At 39.5% G+C, this 23,420-nt stretch overlaps 2 protein-coding genes across 4 annotated transcripts in view; both read right to left on the reverse strand.

Moving 5' to 3' along the window:
- Positions 1-695: 695 nt before the first annotated feature.
- gorasp2 (golgi reassembly stacking protein 2) lies at positions 696-13,114 on the reverse strand. Its single transcript, XM_051706570.1, has 10 exons — positions 12,918-13,114; positions 12,162-12,242; positions 11,480-11,683; positions 11,073-11,159; positions 9,183-9,313; positions 8,940-9,072; positions 8,740-8,863; positions 6,498-6,584; positions 5,721-5,852; positions 696-1,533 (listed from the first exon to the last, which is right to left on the reverse strand). Exons 1-10 carry the CDS (start codon positions 12,978-12,980, stop codon positions 1,253-1,255), a joined length of 1,323 nt encoding a protein of 440 aa, XP_051562530.1. The 5' UTR covers positions 12,981-13,114; the 3' UTR covers positions 696-1,252.
- An 8,156-nt stretch (positions 13,115-21,270) lies between these two features.
- Positions 21,271-23,420, reverse strand: part of gad1b (glutamate decarboxylase 1b) — a 33,297-nt gene continuing 31,147 nt past the window's right edge. For all 3 annotated transcript variants that reach the window (XM_051706909.1, XM_051706907.1, XM_051706908.1), the window contains one exon: positions 21,271-22,775. In XM_051706909.1, coding sequence (XP_051562869.1) covers positions 22,602-22,775 — 174 coding nt within the window. In that variant the 3' untranslated portion in view covers positions 21,271-22,601. The remainder of the gene's footprint in view (positions 22,776-23,420) is intronic.

Consider the following 23,420-nt stretch of genomic DNA (forward strand, 5'->3'; position numbering starts at 1 on the left):
TGCACCATGGAGGAACATATTATAACTGTCAATCTCAAAAATAAATATATTGGAAAAATAAATTTAATATAAAGAATAAAAGTGTACATAGAAATACATTTTTAAGTGATTTGTATACTTTTATTTCCACATGTATTTATTTCCTCATTTATATATACATGTATATAATTCCAAATTTATTTATTAATACATTGATGTCATTGAGGTCTCCAAGTTTCACTCAGAACTCAATTGCTATACCTGAAGTAGAAAACACACCCTCATTACCATACGGACAAATATAGAAATAACTGAAAGTATCAATACTCATTTGAAAATGTATTTATTTGCAATTATATTTATTTTTTATATTGACAGACCTGCTCCTCCATAATTGCTGCATTTGCAATAAAATGTGTTGATCGGAGCGTTTTTGTGATGCTACACTGTTCCTCGTTGGAAAATATAGCTTGTTACTGGAAAAGCTACTGTTATGCTACTGAAAAATGTAAAGCTTGTAACATTGCTATTTAAATTCACAACACTGTGCCTAACATCTCCTTTTGTGTTCCATGGAAAAAACTAAATCATGAGGGTGAGTAAATAACAGAATAGATTTTTTTGCACTATCCATTTAAGGTTTCATTATCACTCTTCTGGCATGTTGTCCATATGTCACCTTTAAACTTAGAATTCAGTGACTCAGGAGGCACTCGTGGTGTAAAACTGGGTAGTTTATTGCTTGTATATGTTTGAATAAGAGATTCCTACACCATCTTCAAACTGCACAAGCACACATTTGTATTTCTGTACATGTTGACAGCGCTATCTTACTGAAGGTGTGTAAGTGAGAGAAAGAGGCCCAGAGCCCAGTCTGATGTGTAGAGGATGTTCTGAGATTAGAGCAAATCAAAATAAACATGGTGCAAAGAAAGAACGAACATTACATAGTAAAATCACATAGCAATTTGTAATTACAGGGAATGCTATACTGACATTTGAAAGTTGATTACAGGATATACAGAAAGAAAAAGCTTGAGAAAGCACAGATTCTGATGAGAGTGCAAATTGGACATACATCCTCTTAATCACTTACAGTCACTCCAGCTTTTTTTACATGTATTTTTTTAATATTTCAACATTTTATTTGTCCATCTCTCACACATTACCTCTGGCATCTCTCAACAGAACTGTTTATGTGTGTGTTTGCACACTGGAATCTTTTTGTAATGAATAAATACATTAGAGATGTCCCCTGGCCACGGCCTGATGGTTACGAGGACTCTGCGGCCACCTGTGCATTGGTCGTCTCCGTGGCAACGGGCATCCCTGAGGGCGTGTTTTTGACTGCAGGGGTGGCTGTGGCTTCCAGTACGAGCGCTGGAGTCTGCTCGGTCTTTAAGGAGACAGGCGGTACAAGGTCAGAGGGGGCCAGCGTGGACGACAGCGTGACTCCTGGCATGCTGTGCAGCGTGGAGGGCAGAACGGTGGGCATGGGCAGAGCAGAGATGCCAGTAAGATTCAGAGGAGGGAGGGGGGCGAGAGGGGGCAAACCTAAAGAGAGAGAGAAAAAAAAAAAATACTCAGTCTGGAGAATATACAGTATTTTATCCATGTCTAGATATTACCATGTAGTATCAAGCTCCAATCTGATTGGTGGGATTTACCCAACTTCCTGGAGTGCACAGATTTTTTTTAATCAGCCCAGTGAGAAACAAAGTCTTTCAAATCATTTTCTGAGGGGGCCTGGGTAGCTCAGCGAGTAAAGACGCTCACTACCACCCCTGGAGTTGTGAGTTCAAATCCAGGGTGTGCTGAGTGACTCCAGCCAGGACTCCTAAGCAACCAAATTCGCCCAGTTGCTAGGGAGGGTAGAGTCACATGGGGTAACCTCCTCGTGATCGCTATAATGTGGTTCTCGCTCTCAGTGGGGCGTGTGATGAGTTGTGCGTGGATGCCGCGGTGGATGGCGTGAAGCCTCCACTTGTGCTATGTCTCCGCGGTAACACGCTTAACAAGCCATGTGATAAGTTGCGCGGATTGACGGTCTCAGACGCGGAGGCAACTGAGATTCGTCCTCCACCACCTGGATTGAGGCGAGTCAGTACACCAACACGAGGACCTAGAGCGCATTGGGAATTGGGCATTCCAAATTGGGGAGAAAAAAAATAATTATCACATATGTGGTATGAACCGTTTAATATAGGGGTTGGCAATATACCCATTAAATCTGTAGAAATTTGAGTTTCATTTCTATTGCAGTAATGGAAAATGCAGCCGCATGGTATAAAATGCACTCATCAAATAATTATATTATTTTTATCCGTCATTAGTTACGTTTGCGTTATATTTGCATTAAAGGGTGCATTTTTCTAATAGCTTTCGTTAGAGTGCACTCACATACAGCGCAAATGTAGATACGTGAAGTTGGTTTAAAAAAACGTTGCATTAATTCTATTTCAGTGCCTTCTAAATGGAATGTCATGATTTAAAATAAAAATGGTAATTTTAATCAGTCAAACCAATGGACAGTATTTTGGAATTATTCCTCAGTATTGAAGATGCGTTCACAAGCAGACCTGGTCATGTCTTTTGACCACTTGTGTTTGTATTGAGGAAAAAAACTTCATTCATTATGTCAGTGTATTACTTCATGATAATAAAGCTGAAAACATAAATAATAATATTCTCTTAATTATTGCATTTAATATGAGCACATGATAAAACATGAAATTAAGAGCAGAATTTGGAGGTATTTTAGTGATGTGCCTGCTTCTCATCTGTGTCACTGCAAGATAATATCAGGCGTACTGAAGAAGATCTGTAAAGTTCCTGTATTTTTTTATTTTCCAATCTGATGGTTATTTCCTCTTAAATCTGAACGCAACCGGCAACGGATCACCCAAAACGCATCTTAAATGTTCAATCCCATAAAATCATTTGCAAACTCAAGCACATAGCAACGGGAATGCTTATTCCTGAAAACATGTCAACAAAAAAAACACATGAAAAAAAGAAAAGGAAAAACCCAGCTGAGATCTTGCTCTCTCTCTCTTTATTTCATTGGCTGTTGCTCATTGTCGGTCTCTCGCTCGTCAGTACAGTGCACACACCTGAAAACAAGACATCTAGATATCAAGCAGGTTTGAAATTTGTCGTAGCGTCTGTAAATAATCTGGGCATGTCACAGAAGTGCACACACTACACGACCATCGGTCATGGGATCTGAGACTTCTTGTCACGGACAAGAGCTTGAGTTGTGTAATGTGTGCTAGGCTTTAGTTAATATTGCTAAAAATTTGTATATTTTGACATATCATTATTGACCCACAAGTTTAAGAATATCGCAATATAGTTTTTTGCTTACATCACCCATTCCTAATTTCAGATAAACCTGCCATTAAATGCCAAGTAAAAACAAAAGGAAGGGGTTGCTTTACATGTTGGTCAGACCAGTATGATTATTTTTAACAAAAAACAGTTGAAAGCATTTTTGTTTACAAATAAAATAAAAACATAACTGGAATATTACATATACATTTTCATGACAAAAACTCACTAAAATAACGATGACCTCAAATTAAGTCATTTTGCATTTTTTTCTAAATCAAAGTACACTATAATATTTGAAACCTTTACAATTGTCTTCATTTAACATGAAAATGCCACTAGATAGCAGTAAAACTAGATGACCAAGAGAAATGTAATGTCATAAACCATTTTAAAATTATATCAGTAAAACTTAAAGCTGAAGTAACCTTTTCAGTGTTAAAATCCTTTCTTCCATCCCAGCTTAATATTTAGAGACAGCCGTAAGCCATTCAAAGGTTAATTTTCCTGAAAACTGTAAGCACTGTGTCACTGTGGCGATATGAAAATTCCTCTGTTTGTTTAGAGAGACCCGTCTTAAGAGAGACAATAACATTGACTCAATTTGTGTTGGGGGCAGGACTATCTGTTTGTTCCATCAATGACAGAAGGGGGCGTATTCAGAAAGCTGTTTTGAAAACAATGTTTATTTCTGCAATTCCGTTGGTGGTGCTTCTGGTGCAGAAATTACAAGAGCTTTAACTTCAAAAATAAAATAGATATAAAGACTCAAATAAAAATCCAAAACTATAATAACCCAGACTTTTTTTATGGTAACACTCAGGGGTCGACGGACGCACCGGTGCGTCCTACTGGATTTTTTCCTCATAAAAGCAGAAACAACTTAAAATACTCCATTTTTGGACATACAGATAAGTGTAAGACATCATTAGAGGCTATAAAGCGTCTACTTTTATTTGTGTACACTCACAATAACACTTATAAAACCTTGTGCTTTTGTAAAATAAAGAAAATAAACAGGGTGCGCTTTCAGCCTTCTCTGTCTCCGCGAGCATCTTTCTGAAACGTGTCACAAAAATGAACTGAAAGTCCGCGAATACTTAGACAAACATGAAAAATATATCTAAAGAAAGCTTAAAATGTCTACTTTTAAATAAAACAATTCAAATTTAAAACAAATATTCTCCTGCAATGTAATCTGTATGAAAAAGCGATGTACAGTTTCTCCTGACTCAGCTAGTTATCCCTAATGTGAACACACCCACCAGCAGAGCGCGCTATTCATACGGTAATGTGCTGAGACGATCAATGCAAATGGTAAACGCCCCCGAGGCAAGTTTCATATACATATATATAATTTTAAAATGCAATTTATTCCTGTGATGTAAAGCTGAATTTTCAGCACATGATCCTTCAGAAATCATTGTAATATCATGATTTGCTGCTCAAGAAACATTTATTTTTATTATCAATGTTGAAAACAGTACAATTTTTTTCAGGATTCTTTGATGAATATAAAGTTCAAAATAACAGCATTTATCTGAAATAGAAAGCTTTTGTAACATTATACACTACCGTTCAAAAGTTTGGGGTCAGAAAGATTTTTTATTTTTTTATTTTTATGGAAAGAAATTAATACTTTTATTCAGCAAGGATGCATTATATTGACCAAAAGTGACAGTAAAGACATTTATAATGTTACAAAAGCTTTCTATTTCAGATAAATGCTGTTATTTTGAACTTTCTATTCATCAAAGAATCCTGAAAAAAACATTATATATTGTGTATATGCCCTATATCAGATATTACATTTTATTCTGTTCCAGGGGAGGGGTCTTTGTCTCCTCAGGTGTGAATCACATCAATATTCATGATTATTCACGCCTCCTCGCATATGGCCTTTCTAACACTGAAAGTGTCTTACAAAAGTTAAATGACTATATTGTTTTGTATGAACGATTGATCAGGATGGTTTTCACATCATTTTGTAGCAAAAACTCTAGGCTACAAGATCCAGTTCTCAAAAGTCTTGTGAACAAATGTTTAGTATGTGTTATATGGTCTTATTTCAGTTACTTTTATTTTTTCAAAAACCACGCATAAATGTTATTTTCTCAAAAATACAAACATGTACATACATGTTGCTCACATATTATTGTAGCCCAGTTTGTGCTGAATACAGTGTTATCAGACTCTAGCCATTAATATGTTTTTAAGCAACTGTAAAAAGCACAAATGTCAAGGCATGTCAAAACTTCTCCAGGGCCCAAAAACACCCTCAGACCCCAGAGGGTTAATATGGATGTGGCCAGAATAAGCTGCAAAGTAGACCAGACTTGCTGTTGATAGTCAAAAGTCTGGCTTTGTAAGAGTATTAGACTCAAGAATGGAGTGTGTGTTTGTGTGTGTACCTGCTGTGGTGGGAGGTAACCCACTGAATCCAGCTAAAGATAAAGTGTTAAAGTCCGGTAACGGTATATTGAGGTTCGTGAGGTTAGGCAGGTTTGGTAGCGGAGCGAGGCCAGACGGTAAGGGCATCAAACCTGAGAATAAGCAAAATATATAAACATCATTTACCTACATTATATTCACATTTCGAAGCACAGTAAATTACCACAATAAGTGGCCGTTCACACAGAACATGTTTTTGCATCTGTTTGTGATGTTTTTCAATAGTTTTTCTTTGTACATACAGGTGCATCTCAATAAATTAGAATGTTGTGGAAAAGTTCATTTATTTCAGTAATTCAACTCAAATTGTGAAACTCGTGTATTAAATAAATTCAATGCACACAGACTGAAGCAGTTTAAGTCTTGTTAAACATTGTTAAATGTGAGCCAAAATCATCACAATTAAAAGAACCAAAGACTTAAACTACTTCAGTAGTCTATTACTTCAGTACTAATTTATTGAGATGCACCTGTATGTGCTAGGCGGACGTCTTTGACCGCTGCGCTGAGTCTCGCTGTTTTTTTCAGCGTCTCGTGCAGGAGTGCCATGTTTTTTTTTAGATGCTGTGTTCAGTGAAAGAGCTTAAAATAAAAAAAATAAAAAACAGGTCTAACTTTTATAGTGCAAGAATGTGTTTGTTCTGAGCAGCCCCTTCTTGAGGACGGATTACAAATATCTTTAAACTTTTATTCATGTAACAGTAATAAGGAGGACAGGTATTTATTTATTTTTTAACCTGGTAGGGTGGTAGAGGGGTTGACGGAGGCAAGGGAACCCAACCCTGGGGTCACATGAGTGGGCAACTGGGGGACTGTAGGAACACCTGAAAAGAAACAATAACAATTATCATTCACATTTATGTTTGACAGTTTCTCTTGGTCAAAATATCTTCTGGTTTACTTAATTATGCAGAATTATGAGCAAAGTAAAAAAGGAGGATGTACAGAATATAACTAGAGTTAAAGACAAATGTTTATGTTGGCTTAAAGCCTTGTCTCATGGTTTAAACTAGTTTTAAAGGTCTGAAGTTTATTGGCTAAACAGACAATACAGTAAGACAAACAGCCAGCTAGCAAGCTATATAGTCAGACAGTCTGTCACATAGATAAACTATCAGATCGACAAATAGATACTGTAGACAGATAGCTAGAGAAAGAGAGAGAGAGTAATTTGATATTTGATCCCAGGTCTTTTGTGGATTTGTTTACATTTGAATTTTCTGAGTTTTTTTTTTTTTTTAAACTAATGAGCATTCCGTTGGCCCGTTTGAACATTCCGTCAATATAAGTCTAAGTGGTTTTTCTCAAATTTGAACGTTCGCTGTGCGAAAACCGTAAGTCCGATCAATTAGAAAATACATAACACACTAAGTCTGGAATTTTCTGGAGGTCTGTACCAAGATAGGTGAGTGTAGCTTGAAAGCTCTAGGAAATACTGGTCTCGGTTTAGGGATTTTGAAAAACCACAACCAATTTAGTAGAATAACAGTATTTGACTTTGTCAAGCCCACATAATTAACAAGCATTAAGCTGGCCCTTCTGAACATTCTGTCAATGTCTATGTTATTTGTTTTTATTTTTGAATGTCCGCTGTGCAAAAATGGTTATTTCCATCAAAAATATAGCAACACGAGTCAGAACAGTCTGAAGGTCTGTGCTAAGTTTGGTGGACATAGTTTGAAAGCTCTAGGATTTTGTTCTTGGTTTAGGGCAGTGGTTCTCAACCTTTTTTTTGATGAAAAATTATGTGACATAATTTGAAAGTGGAGACTTTGTTGTACCAAAAAATAAAAATAAAAAAAATACATAAAACACAAAACTCAATATTTGTATTATTTGCTTAATTTGCTCAATGCAACTTCGATGCACTGCATAATTTTAAAGTTTTGTTAATAAATTCAGCAGGCATACACGGCATGAATGTGAGACCAAACCTTGTGTTTCTTGAATTCAAGCAGATGGAGGGCTATATCTAGGGCCTATAAAATAAAATGTGAAGACAGAAACTAATAATAAATGTGATAGTCAATATATTTTACATTTGCCTTTTTGAAAAAGGTTATTTATTCATTATTTATTTTTATAGTTTTAACAGTGGTATTTGTAATAAGACCATTGTAAACACATGGAAGCATGGATCTTCTTCACTACCATGGTTAGATGCAACATGATTTCTATAAAACCAACTATGGCATTTTTGTAATTTTAAACAGTAGACCTACTCTAAACACATGTAAAAACAATAATTACAAAATATAAATATTTATAAGTTGTAACAAAAATTAATTATATTTCCTCACTCCCCTAATGTAGCCTATGACAAATTTAATAGAGCTGATAATATTTATTATCAATCTATATCAGCCTAAAGTACAGATAGTGTTACTATAGTAAATTCAAGGGTGGTGATGTAGAATTCTGTGCCGAATTCAAATGGTTTCCGCTTCTCGCACCTTGCTTTTCAATTATTCTTGCAAAGCTGTGCATTTAAGAGCTCGAGCTTTAAGAGCTTTGCGCTCACGCTGCTCTGTCCATTGAGACATATCCATCTACAGAGCCATACAGGTGCATTAGCCGAGGTTGTGCCTCTGCCTGTGTATTTGACGCTGCTAAAACAGATTCTTCAGATGCGTTGTTAGACTTCAAAATCGGATGAACCGCGGTACAAATGTTTATCAACCCGTATAATTGAGAACCAACTGATTTACTCCAAGTCTAGATAAATGATTTAATGCAAAGAGGAACTTGATGATAGATTTGATTATAATGACTGATAAACACCCCGCATTTGTAACCTAACGCCCCCGCCCCCCACTAATTTGCTCTCATCGCCCCCTGGCATCCTTTGAACACCCCCTGGGGGGTGGTACCGCCCCATTGAGAACCCCTGGTTTAGGGGTTTTGGAAAAATTCCAAACAAATGGCTGTAGAATAACAGTATGTTATATATAACTAAAAAATGTAGGTGAGGTGCAGCACCTGTGTGGAGCTCGCTAGGAATTTGAGGCGGGGCAGAGCTGAGTGACAGGCCAGACAGGCTCTCTTCAAGTCCTATGGGGGCGGGCTGTGACACAGGGGGCGGAGTTACAGCAGAGAGCTGAACCTAAACAGAAAAATTATGAAAGTGAAATATCTGACCAAGGCAACCACTGAAAACACACACATACACTCTTACTGACCTCTGTGAAGCCATCCTTCAGCGGGCTGGTTGGCTCACTGGGGTTGTGTCCAGAAAAACTAATTTTCTTGCCCTCTTCAAAGGGTCGAGTAGGGATTCTGTGCAGGTAACCATAGCCAATACCACAGCCAAGGCTGAACAGAGAAAAATAATAGTGTCAGACACATTTAGCCTATACTAAAGAGGAAAATAATAGCCTCTGCACTCAGGCAGGAACCAGAGAAAGAGAGTTTCATACACACACCTGCCCTCTCCACCCCAGGCACTATTGGGTGTAATGACCACTTCTCTGCAGTTATCCGTGTCTGTGTTGTAGACGTAGAGTTTCAGTCCTTTGCCCTCATGAGTTTCTATCAATGAGAATAAGTCTTCTGACTGGAGAGAAAACATAATACACACAAAAATAATGAAAAAAATAGTTCAGCTCTGAAAAGCAATGCAATATTTCATTCACCAGGGTCCAAATTCACGAAACTTTCTTAAAAAGGAAATTATTCTTAAATAATATTTTCTTTGCATCTTCGTATTTCAGTTACGGGAGTCTTGTTTTTGTACAAAGACTTCCTAGGAATGTTTTTAAAGGTGCTATAAGTGATTTTTTTCATGGAAAGGTATGCAAAAATGTTTCCTACTCACTGAAAGATATTACTGAAATAAGTGTCGTGAGATATCTCACCATTCTCTGTGACAGCGCTAGACTCTGTAAACAGCAAACAAAAATCTGTCCGCGCTCTGTGGTCAATGACGCTTTCTGCCTGTCAATCATTTTGTGCCTTCTCATAGTATTGTAGTAGTAGCAAATTTTTGAAGTTTAATGCCATTGTTATGCCATGCTGCTCATAAAAGTTGTCAGTTGAGGGCGCTATTTTGCTGCTGTTGTTTTCTGCATGATGTCGGTCTCAATAAAGCTCATTTTGTATCTTTTGAGTGCAGGGTTCTGGAAAGAGGGCCGTGGCTAATTCAACGGCTCAGTTTTGTGGTAGTAGAACGGCTAAAATTGCATACAGCACTTTTAATGATTAGCAATTAGGAAAATTCTTATAAACGTCTTACAATTCATCTTAATGTTTTTATATAAAAAGTGTTGCAAAACTCAAGAACTTGTAGATTTTAATTTGAATGATCAACTCTCTCTCATTAATGTGCAATACACTCATTCAACTGTAAACACTTGGAACTGCCGGTACCCTTAAAGTACCATTTAAGCACTTGTTTTACATGTCAATGTAAATCGTACAAATCATGCATGCAAACGAACCTGTAACAAAAATGTAATATAGTAAGTGTTATACATGTGTAAATATATAATATTTGAAGGGGGAATCATACTGTAAATGTTAAAGAACTTAACAAATTGACTCTTGCAGAACCTATGCAAAGGTTTAGTAACCTAGTAACCCATCAACCTAGTTTTTTTTAATTTTTATTATATATTACTTTTTATATAGTAACACTAAAATGTTAGATGTGGAATTCTATTTTTATTTTTTGGTTCCAACCTTTTGAATATTTTCTGTTGAAAATGTGTATGAAATTTCAAACTGTGACAACAACTTGTATCATTATTATAAATGCAATTTCATGACATCATATAAATTGATCAAATGCGACATTTGTACAATTTAAAAATGCTAAAATGTGATTAAAATGATTAAAAAGTGAAATATTAAATAAATTAAACATTCTACAGTGCGTGAAGTCATTTAAATGAATAATATATGTGAAGATGCCCCTTTCTCGATTTTCTTAATATCATTTTTAGTTGCATTATGCTTACAAATCGTCAAAAGTCTGGTGAGTAAACAGAAAAATTTACAAGCCAATGGCGATTCTTTCTCTTTGTCCGTAGAGGCCTCGCTCAATGCTTTTATATGGCTTCAGAAGACTTGGATTATAGCACGGGAGTCATGTGGGCTCATTTTATTACATGGTATACTTTTTTTTGTCCTTTTTGGAGCTCAACAGCAACACATATCTGTTTACTTTCTTTATAGGAAAAAAGCAGCATGAACATTCTTCAAACATCTTTTGTGTCCCCACAGAGGAAATGAGGGAGAGAATATTCCTTTTTGAGTGAACTATTCCCAAATAGTGTTATGATTAAAAGTTGATGGTGAGAATGAAAGAAAAATACCTCGTTCATAACCGTGTCTGCTCCGATGATGTAGTCAGTGTGTGGTCTTAATCCTGCTAATGCTGCTGGAGAATTTGGCTCAACTTCCTATAAATCAGAATATTTCATACAAAAAAGGTTGGAATTAGAGCATTCTAGACTGAGCAAAGCCTCCATTCATAGCTCGACCGACCGGTCTGTTTAGCAAGAACACACCCGTTTAGAACACCATGACAGTCTCATTTGCAGAGCATGATTATTAAATGCAGCAGCTATACCAAATGACTGTACTAATTCACCATAAGGAATTCAAAAAGAGTTTCATCAAATGGCACCCAACCCTTAGAAAAAAAGAAGAAAAAAAAGTGGTGTAAATGCCAACAATTTTACATTCCACCATGGAGCCTCATTGGCTATCAGTTACTCACCAAAACATGCCAGACGTTTTCATTGGCTCCCTCAAAGCTGCAAAAGCGGATGCTGACCCCCAGAAGGCCCTGTCCGCCCCACATGTTGCTAGGCGTTACAGTAGCTTCCCTCAGCTCGAGTGTCTTGCTGCTGTACACCAGCATCTTCACAGGCTTTTCCACGCTGGCCTTCAGAATGTCTTTCAGTGTGTCATTATCCTTGTTCTGAATAAAATAAAATAAAAAAACCTTCATGAAAATTCCAGTAATCCGACTAGGTAAGACTGGGGAGTATTACGGTATACTACATACCAAACAATGGCAGAAATGTGTAAACCGGTTTATACCTTGCCATACCATTTACAAAGCGGTTGATGTATTTGCACGACTAGTAGTGGGGCATAATTGATTTACGTTATTAACACATGAGAGTGTTGAAGAAATGTGGATTAATGCAAAATATGGAGCGGATATAAACTCAAGACAAAATTTAATCCACTGAATTAAATATATGGAAATATACCATTGTAGTCGTAAGATTTTATATCACACCTGTGACTCCTGTTTTGATAGTGAGCATCAAGCCTATTTCTCCAACTGTATATTTCTCACGTTTATAACTCAAGAACACCAACTGGTGTTCAACAGATGTTCGGTTTTGATCACATGTGGACCGACCTTGCATCATATGCAATAAACCTACCAGTCTAGTGTTGTTGATGGACACAATGAAGTCAAAGAACGGCTCAAGACCTGCTCTGTGCCCGGGCGAATTCTCCTGCACCTGCATAGGAGAAAGAAAAACCCACTCAAATCATCATATTCAAATATAACCATCAATCAATCCATTAAAATAAATTTAAAAAAATTTTTTTATATGCACAAGCAAAACTCCAAACCGGCCAATTCCACTACTTTTTAAAAAAAAAAAAAAAAAAAAAAAAAAAAAAAGTGTTCACCCAATAACTAATGCACGAGTTAACCTTCAATAGAAGCTGTCATGCATCTATGTCCCCAATTATTAAAACGACATCTTGGTCATGCATGGATTAGGCTATATTCTACGTGTTTCAAATGCTTTAGATTAACATGAATTATGATTGACGAAAACTGGACAGCAAAGCCTAATTTGCTTAAATGCTGAACCCCATCAGCCCATCCAACAACATTCACTGTTATATTTAATGACACTATAGAACAAATAAAGTTACATTTGTGCATAATTTTGAAAGAACATCTGTGTGTGGATGTTCACTCTAAAAAATAAGTCAAATGTATCAATGCCACATTTACATTTAACACCAGAGGTTTTCATTTAGCCATACTGGCCTGTAGCCGCTGCTAGCAGGCCACACTCACATCCCCGGCCTCGATTTGAACGCTACGCCGCCAGGGACTCGCGACCTACCCCGTAAATGAGAGAGAGTGAGAGAGAGAGAACTGAGAGAAACACACTCACTCTGAGAACATGATAGCCCTCCGAACCGCCTCCGGGTATTTCCACACTCTGTGATCCCCCCATGATCCCCACTACGTGTCCGTATCACCGGTGAGAATGTCGTCTGTTTTATTTTTCCCTCACCAGTCGGTTTTGTGGGACAGACACGTCGGACAGATAGAGCGTGAGCGAGCTTCCCGGGATGCGCGCGACGGCTGTGAGTGACGTGGCAGTGCAAGAAGGACTCGTGCTTCTGTGGGCGCACGGCTGAATGCAGTTTTTTCGAAGGTTTCAGTTAGTTATTATTTTATTAGTCAGTTAAGCATGGGTTTATTTTTTTGGTCATTTGTTGGTGTATTACGGGTGAACGATGCGATGTGCAACTGTATTTCCCTTACGACTCAGTACACTCGGCTTTGCGTAGTAACGCATATTGGGAGTGCCTTCTTACACGACCTAGTTGAAACCTCTCTACAATAACGCCAATATTCTAATATTGGCTATGGTGTTTGAGCCCCGCCTGCTATAAAAACAAGTGCACAAACACCATTTCCTCAGAATTACTTCCTTCAAAACAGTGATCATCTCTTGTCTAGAAGCCCTCTACCTTCGCCGCGGATACACACGAGTCAGCGGGCGGAATCTTCACAGCAGGGAGAAGACTCTCTGCTCCCCTGCAGTGCTCCGGCGAACATCTCTCTGCCTCGCCGCTTGACGCTTCACTGGTGAATGGACCTCAGCAACCTGATTCTCTGCAGCACATCGGCAGGTGTAGAGTATCCTTTAAAAGCAATTAAAATTTGTGTGATATAAATATAAATATATAAAAGAGCCACTTAAATGTTCGCGTCTTTTTCAAGATGTCGTTCCGTAAGTGTTCACTGTGCGAGAGACACATCCCGCCGTGTGAGCAGCATGAGAGCTGCGTTTTCTCTCTGAGCTGTGCACACGCAGGGTCAGCTCTCATGGAGACAGACTGTCCTCACTGTGAGGACATGAGTCACAAGTCGCTTCGCTTATTAATCGGCCTTGTTCTGAGGGACGATTCAACCTCTTGCGCCACCCCGCCCGCCTCTTCTGTGATACCCGAGGATTCACACGAGTAGGCACGGTGTAGCCGTGAGGTGGAGCAGGATGAATTTGTGGTGGATCTCATGCCGGCACATGCCCTGCGAGCCCCTCAATCTCCACAAAGCGCATGTTTCCCAATACGCTATGTGCGAGACGAACTTTGGCCCTCCGAAGGAGCATACGGCCTCGTCTTGTTCGGTGGATCTGATGCTGGGAATGATAAGGAGGATAATGACGATGTCATGTCTCTCGCTGCATCAGACGAGTGGTCAGTGGATGATGCTACTGCCCCTCCCCCCAGCGAGGGCGAGGACCATGTACATGCCACTGACAGGGAGATGCTTCGCGTCCTTACAAGAGCGGTCGAAGAACTCAGCCTCGAGTGGTCTCCCCCAGAAGAACCTGGGCAGTCTTGCCTTGATGATTGGTTCTTGCAGTCCGGACGCCGTCAAGCGGCCGCATTCCGCGGATCTGCCCCATTTTTCCCCAAAGTTCATGGCGAACTATCTAAATCCTGGCGCATGCCCCTCTCAGCGCAGTGATGCCATTCTCACGAACGTGGACTACAGGGAAAAGAACAGCTATGCCCAACTACCTCCTGTGGAGGAGGCGGTAGCGGCACACCTCTACCCTACGTGTAACAGGGCATGGAAATCACGCCCCATACATCCTTTTTAGCCATGTAGAGGGACATTCACACTAACGAGAAAAGCTTACTCGGTGGCAGGACAAGCTGGATCAGCACTCCACGCAATGGCAGTGCTCCAGGTATTCCAAGCAAAGCTCCTAAGAAAAATAGACAAGCAAGGCTTCGATCCGGAAACTTTCAAAGAGCTACGGGCCACTACAGACTTAGCGCTGCATGCCACAAAAGTCACGGCACAAGCCATCGGCGAGTCCATGGGCAACCTGGTCGTTCTAGATTGGCATATATGGCTGACCCTCACGGAGATGAGTGACAGAGGGAAAACATCTCTGTTGGATGCTCCAGTATCTTCAGCCAGCCTCTTTGGCGGCATGGTGAGTAAGTTTGCTGAGCATTACGTCGCGACTCAGCAGCAATCACAAGCTAAAAGACACTTTATGCCCAAACGGAGCTTAGCACAGACAGCTCGCCCGTGCTCTGTTTCAAGCTAGTGCCCGGCTAAAAGACCCATGCCCGCTACCTCAGTGCCAGCACCTGCCACCCCTGAGCCACCGGTGAGGCCATGCAAGCCATGGCCCAGATGGAAACAGCTGTACCAGCACCCGCCTCGCGCCGACGGGAGGAACACCCCCGCGCAGCAGAAGTGCTCCTGAAGGGCGCAACACTTTGAAGCGGAAAACAGAGCCTGTGGTTCCCCCCAGTGCTCCGAAGAAGGGTCGATTAGAGACACAAAATACTGTTCCCCATCTCCACACTGCTGTTTGTCAGGAAAGGAGTATTGTTGTTCACAGTGTTTTGCAAAATGTTGTTTCTGTGTCCTATGCAATAAAAAATGCTATACAAAATGCAATAAAGAATACAGCACTTGTTGCAAATGCACAAGATGCTCATACATTCTCAAAAAAGAGCCCTTTTCCTCTTCAAAGCACACACATTTTGCGCAACCGCTCTCCTATAGTGAGCGTTGCATCATATTATACGGTGAGCAAACCAAATTGCCCTCTGTCCCATTACGCGGACGCGCTAACAGGTATTTCAGAATGGGTGCAAAAAATGATCGAACATGGTTACATGATCCAATTTACACACCGGCCACCCTGTTTCAATAGTGTTCTATCTTTCACGGTTTCACCCGAAGATGCGACAGTATTACAAGCCGAAATACACAATCTCATCGTGAAAAACGCGATAGAAATTGTACCAAATTGTCAAGCACAAAAAGGGTTTTACAGCTGTTATTTTCTTGTTCCAAAGAAAGACGGCGGACTTCGGCCAATCCTGGATCTGAGACATTTAAATCGCGCACTCATAAAGCGCCCATTCAAAATGATTACTCAGAAACGGATCTTATCGCATATACGCCCACACGATTGGTTTGTGTCTATAGATCTGAAGGATGCGTACTTTCATATCCAAATTGTATGACATCACAGGATGTTTTTGAGATTCGCATTCGAGGGAACAGCGTATCAATTCAAAGTCCTGCTCTTCGGACTGTCTTTGGCTCCTCGCACATTCACGAAGTGCATCAATGCGGTTCTCGATCCTCTGAGACTGAACGGCATACACATCTTACTACTACCACGACGATTGGCTGTTACTGGCGCAATCAAAGGCTCTGTTATCCCAGCACAGAAACTTACTGCTTCAGCATCTAAACAGCTTGGGCCTCAGTGTAAACTGGGCAAAGAGCATGCTCTCCCCCAGCCAACAAATCTCCTTTTTGGGAGTTCGCCTCGACTCCACGAGTGGGCGCGCACCTCATGAGTTCAGGCCATTCTACAGTGTCTGTCTGAAGTTCAAACTGGGGAGAACACTTCCACTGAAGCTGTTTCAGAAAGCATTGGGATTCAGTGTTGGCTGAAGCGCCACATGCCACAAAATGCTTGGCGCCAAGGGCGCATGCGCATCACTATATCCCGCCGCTGTATAGCTGCTTTAGCACCATGGACAGCTCCTGCATTTTACCAGCAAGATGTCACACTGGGGCAAGTTGTCAGGTGGAAAGTGATGACCATGGATGCTTCCAATACAGGTTGGGGGGCGGTGTACGATGGACACCTGACTTTCGGCACCTGGACAGGTGCGAGGAGGGCGTGGCACATCAACCACCTAGAGCTATCAGCTGTATTTCTAGCCTTAAAAGCTTTTCAATCAGAAATAGCGAGCTGTCATGTCCTGGTTCGCTCAGACAACATGACAGTTGTGGCATGTATAAATCGCCAAGGCGGAATTCATTCACTACCACTGTTGAGATTGACGCGTTGCCTCCTCCTATGGAGCGAGCATCATCTCCTCTCACTGAGAGCGACATATGTCCCAGGCTGCCTGAATTATGGCGCGGACCTACTGTCAATCTGAGGGGTAATGCTGGGCAAATGGAGACTTCATCCTCAAACTGTATTGAGGATTTGGGAAATATTCTGCAAAGCAGAAATCTATCTATTTGCCTCAGTGGAGAATGCCCACTGTCCCCTCTGGTACTCGAAGTCCCAAGCCCCGCTGGGAACGGACACAATGGCACACAAATTGCCGGCGAAACCCAAATATGCTTTTCCCCCGTTATGCCTGATTCACTCTGTCATATGCAAAGTCTGAGAGGACAAGGAAACGGTTCAATTAGTTGTGCCAAAATAGCCCAACCAGCCATGGTTTCCGGAAATAATGGAGATGCTTTACAGCTCTCCATGGGAAATACTGCTGAGGGGCGCACTACACCTACCAGAACTGACGCATTCAGTCATGAACACCATTTTACAGGCCAGAGCACCATCCACGAGATGCCTCTATGCACTGAAATGGAAGTTGTTCACTGATTGGTGTCTCTTACATGGCAAGGACCCAGTAAACTTCCCCATACATGAAATTCTAATATTTCTTCTAGAGTGATTAGACACAGGACTCACCCCATCAATGCTCAAATTGTAAGTGGCAACTATATCTGCGTATCATCACATGAAGCAGGCGCCTCTATAGGCAAGCATGATTTAATCATAAAGTTCCTTCAGGGAACAAGGCGATTAAACCCACCTCGTCCGGCTACAGTCCCGGCTTAGGACTTAACTTTAGTCCTAAAAGCTCTCACAGGGCCCCCTTTTCGAGCCTTTGGACTCTGTTGATTTGTGCATGCTCTCCATTGAGACCGCACTAATGCTGGCTCTGGCCTCAGTAAAATGGGTAGGTAAACTGCATGCACTATGTCAACAATTCATGTCTGGAGTTTGGCCCCAGACTTTCAAGAGCCACTGTCAAACCCAGGAAAGGCTATGTACACAAGGTCCTAACCACACCCTTCAAAGCGCAGGGGGTTCACCTTCAGGCCTTTTTCTTTCCTCCATTTAATTTAGATGAGGAGCAATCATTGCATTTGTTATGCCCTGTGCGGGCACTACATGCATACGTTGAGCATACTTGCCAGTTCAGACTGTCTGATCAGCTCTTTATATGCTATGGAGGATGTAGAAAAGGAATGTCCGTCTCCAAGCAAAGGCTCTCTCACTGGATTGTCGATGCAATTACCCTGGCTTATGAGTCGCAGTGTAAAACTTGCCCAATTGGTGTTAAAGCACACTCAACTAGAGGCATGGCCTCCTCATGGGCATGGACGAATGGTGTGTCCTTACAAGACATATGCTTTGCAGCAGGCTGGTCCTCTCAAAACACATTCGTTTTACAACCTAGATGTAACGTCTCTTTCTTCACAAGTCCTCTCTGTTTAGAGCACTTGCTCTTCATTGGCCAAATATATATACTTATGCCCTTCCCTTTAAGTACAGGCTCCCCATCATTTACACAACCACTTGCATTTAGGCTGTTATAATTTACCATATAGTCACAAGCACTTTCATTATAAATAAACTCCCTTCTCGACGGGGTTCGTAAGGAGTTCATTCATAATATATGACTATAGTTTATATATTCGTTATGAGTGCTCTCCTCCTGGCCAACACAAGGATCACTCACTGCAGCATACTCATGTTGGTCGCTGTCCCACAAGACTGCGGCACCATTTTCCTCTCTGGGAAGTTATGTCGTGTAAGGGATTCTGTTCCCCATATGCGTTACTATGCAATTTCGAGTGTAATAAGTCGTAAGGGAATGTCTCGGTTATGTACGTAACCTCGGTTCCCTGAGGTGAAGGGAACGAGACATTTCGAATGCTAGCCGCACTACTCTTGTCCACTCTTGAGGCACGAGCGATGTGCTCCTTGTTCTCAGTCAGAAATTCTGAGGAAATGGTGTTTCGCCCCAAAAAAAGCGGGGCTCAAACACCATAGCCAATATTAGAATATTGGCATTATTGTAGAGAGGTTTCAACTTGGTTGTGTAAGAAGGCACTCCCCATATGCGTTACTACGCAATGTCTCGTTTCCTTTGTCTCAGGGAACCGAGGTTACCTACGTAACCGAGACGATATATAGAAAAAGTTGTTTGAATGGCAATGAACATGCAACAAGGTCTAAAATTGGGTGGAGCTTAAACCTTGTGTGATCTTTGGGACATTTTTGTCTTTTTCATTTTTGTTTTTTCGATCATTGTGTTAATGCCAGCGGCATACATTTTGCTAAATGTGTGTATTTTGTTTTAGGGGAATTTTGATATTTCAACTTCAGTTCCAATTCTTATAATACACTGTGTACATCAAATAGTTGCACTCAGGACCTTAAGGACAAAAATGTCCCCATTGAAACCCACTAAAACTGCAATATTTGATCCCAGTGCCATTAAAGCATAAAATCATGAATTCTGTGATATTATTCTTTCATTCTGGAGCCTTGGCTTCAAAATTTACATTTGTTATATTTTCCACCAGATTGCACCATTTTTCTCATGTTTAGCCTATGGAGCAAATACATGCTTTTTTCCTGTTTTCTATTTGCTGTATTATAGAGCACTGCAGGCCAACTGAATAAAAGATGCAGCTAAAATTGTGTGGGTGTGTTGGTATGGATGTCAGAGTGTGTTTGGTATGTGTGTATTGAGAAATGTTTGTGTGTGTGTGTGTGTGGGTGTGTGCAAAAAACAACAGTGGCATTATGGAAACAAACTGGCATTTAAAGGATTGAAATCCTGAAAATGAATGAATATTTGGTAGTTATGATCAGGACTGATGTTGGCTAAAAATAAAGTCAGTGAAGTGGAAAATAGTATTAATATATAATAATTTTATGGCAGTTTTTTGATGCAGACCTTTTTGTCCTGTAAGGTCCTGAGTGTGAGGTATTTTTTTTTAAATCTGACACTGCACAAAAAATAATAATGTATCAAAATCAATGTTGTTGCTAATCGTTGACATATCCCAGACTGCGATACCCCACCCCCCCCGCCCAAAAAAAAAATTCCCCTTAGCATTTAGTATATTGAAAAAAATTAATTTTTTGTGTTTTTTTTTTGTTTTTTTTTTGTTTTGTGTGTGTGTGTGTTTTTTTTTTTTTTTATAAAATAAACTGGTATTTAAAGGGTTAAAATCCTGAAAATTAATGAATATTTGGTAGTTCTGATCAGGACTGATGTTGGTTAAAAAAAATTAACTCACTGAAAGTGGAAAATAATATTAATATATAATATTATTATGGCAGTTTTTTGACGCGGATATTTTTGTCCTCTAAGGACCCCTGAGTAACTTTTTAAATTGGCGCACAAGAGTTAAATAATAATGATCGTATTTTAGCTTTTCAGTAAATATAATCTATTTAGCCTCATTTAAAGTATTTCAACATCATTATACAGGTGTAAATAATTGTCGAGACTGCTGTTGAAATAGCGCCTCAGAAAACGTGGTCATGTGCTATTTGTTACTTTTCTCAGCGCTGGTCGGATGGACCAATTACGGTTATACGGGATTACTGGAGAAGGATTTTTAAAATCGTTTTATTAAGATTGCTGATGCAGAATGTTAATTTGTATGTCGCGTACCAACACCTTAAATTGTTATATGTAAAAGAATATATTTGTACAAGATTATATAATTATTTGTGATGTAACAACATCTCCAATAAATAAAAATAAAAAAACGTCCCGAATTTTGAATGCGTCCCAATGAACATTTTTTTATTAATTTTTTTGGGGCCACCGAGCGCCCTCTGGTGGAAGTAAAATGTTTGCAACATGTTTCTAGCAACATTCCTTTCACACAGTGAAGATGCTGCCTCCCTGTGGCAAGTGAATTACTGTACAGAGAACAGGATAACTATAAAAGGAACAATCCCTTTGTAAAATTAGTTGTTACTGATAGCCTATAATGCAGAGGTTGGTTAATGTATAATCAACGTATAATGGCAAATGGGCATGGACCACTGTAATTCCATTATATACAATGTTGCCATTCATTCAGTAGCACAGATAAATCAAAATACCATGGTATTATCATCTTATACCATCACTTAACCAAGATACGTTTCTGTTGCAGTTCGTTTTGTAAGGCTATTATAAATGGTTTATAATGTAGAAGCTAGTTTGCTGGCATTAAACTTGGGTTAACCCATGACAATGATTTAAAGGTAAATTTGTGATAATAAAAAGGGTCCAAATAAGCATAAAAGAAAACACAAACTTTGAGTGAAATCATTGTTTATTTTGATCATTAAAATAAAAGTTTAACATATATTTTAGTATCTATTATATAATTTACATTTTGAAAAGACGACTTACAGAACATTCTTATACTTTAATAGATTTTATTGTGCACTTTACAAGTGTTAATATCAGTTTACATATAGTGTGATTGCATTTTAAAGTGCCCGCCTTACTGAGGAGACCAGACTGCCCTCCTCACATTCAACATATACAGTCAACAATTTACAGCAATAGAGGAAAAAGATTATTGTGCATTAATTTAACTTGTCAAAAACACTTTGAACAAAGAGAGAACATTAAATAAACAGAAATCTTTTACATTTCAAAGACTCACAACAACTGAATCTAAATACAGCAGTGAAATATCAATAAAGTTTTCGTACATGTTTATATGAACACAATCTTTCAGCATCCTGAGAACAACATTTCCATCCTTTATTCTAAGTTTGTGCTTATTTACTGTCTTTTGTTGTTTATTTATTTTTCATAATAGCCTATAATCGCCTGAGTTTAATATCAATAATGAGTAATAAATATCTAGTGGTAACTATACAGTAACTATCTCCAGATAATTGATAGGATTGCTTTTAACATTCAGTCAGAGATACACACAATAACATTATAACACTGACAAACTGATTGCACAGATTTCAGGGCCTGAACAACAAACACATATATTATATCCATATTTATATGTATATATAAATGTTCTTGTGAATAGACTTATTATAATGCATACGCTTGCTTGCTTATCTCAAAGATTATTGAGTATATTGTAAAATGTATGGCACTAGTTCTGTCTTTGGCTCACAAATACACTATACTGGACTATAAATATTAACCTAAACATATTTGATTATATAATATTTCTTAGAATACAAATGAAGAAATGTTACAAATGGGAAACTTTGAACACTGCTTAGGTCACAATATAAATAGCCTAATTTTCGAACATTTCAAGCTGAAAATTGAACACTTATGTGTCACCTCACAAAGGTGCTGTTTAAAACACTTTACATGACCTACTACAGGGTTAAGTAAGGCTAAAGTACACAACACTAAAGTACAGATCGTATTACAACCACTGGTTTACAATCACACAGACCCCAGCACTACACAGAAAGGGGTTTGAGTTTCAATAAAAGGGTGCTGCACCGTGCTTGTCTTTATATTGTATGTACAAACCGAAGCACCGCCTGTTACGTACATCAGAGTATGATTCCCAATGGAGTTAAACTACACTGTAAGGTGACCGTGTAGCTATAGAGGCTACGTTATCTGTAAATTTAAGATCTAATGACATAGAGAAGGAGGGGAGAACACATTGGACTACAACACAATGTCAAAACATAGCCATTAAACGTGCAGACATGGTGCTGCGATTCCAAATTCCACCCAGCAGAGCGGCGCTCTTACAGGTCATGACCCAGCCTCTCGATCTCATCGATGAGGAAATCGATGTCAGACTTGGTCACGGCATGATTGGAGACGACCATTCGGAAGAAGTTGACTTTGTCTCCCTGCGGCTGGTATCCGACCATGGTTGTACCGCACTCCATCATCATTGCTTTGACCTTGGGCGCCACCTACAGGGGAGGCAGAGTTATTATGACATCATTTTCTATGCGCATGTTACTCTTGTGAGCAGTTGTTAATATTTGGGGCACTATAATTGTACTTATAAAACAGGTAGTTCCGGACTTCGAATTTGAATGGCTAAGCGGCGTTCCTAGAGTGCTGATATTCAGTATAACAGCACTGGGATGCTCAACTAATTGTGTAATTAGAAAGTTTTCGTGGCTTTTTAAAAGAGTGGTGGGGATTTTGATTCATCCCAATGTGTCGAGACTCCGTTTACCAAAAAGGTTCACTGATTCATTCAGTACAGATCTTCACGGCAGTAGGTGGCGACAAATGAGCGTCTTTTATGTTATCATTGACTCAGCTGAAGGCTCGGGTTTACTTCGTTTTTCTGTGTTCCGGATTGGATCGTGCATAGTATGTGTGATGCATATTTCGTCATCAGCACAGTCTACGTGGACTGTCTGTGTGCAACACAGATTTTCTCGACATGTGGACAGTCCTCATCTGTCTGCATCGTCGGTGTATGCGCCTGCCATTGAATTCATTCATCAAAAATGTTAACTGATTCGTTCAGTAGATCTTTGCGCCAGTAGGTGGCGACAAATGAGCATCTTTTAAGTTCTAAATGAATCATTGACTCAACTGAA

The sequence above is a fragment of the Myxocyprinus asiaticus genome, chromosome 9 (genome assembly GCF_019703515.2).
Source record: "Myxocyprinus asiaticus isolate MX2 ecotype Aquarium Trade chromosome 9, UBuf_Myxa_2, whole genome shotgun sequence".
NCBI classification, from domain to species: Eukaryota; Metazoa; Chordata; class Actinopteri; order Cypriniformes; family Catostomidae; genus Myxocyprinus; species Myxocyprinus asiaticus.

Excerpts from the sequence above, each read along its gene's own strand:
- gorasp2 (XM_051706570.1), bottom strand. The coding sequence starts at position 12,980 with ATGGGGGGATCACAGAGTGTGGAAATACCCGGAGGCGGTTCGGAGGGC. Across the intron at positions 8,864-8,939 it reads TGAAGGATGGCTTCACAGAG|GTTCAGCTCTCTGCTGTAAC; the intron begins GTCAGTAAGAGT and ends TTTTCTGTTTAG. Across the intron at positions 1,534-5,720 it reads GTTACCTCCCACCACAGCAG|GTTTGCCCCCTCTCGCCCCC; the intron begins GTACACACACAA and ends CTCTCTCTTTAG.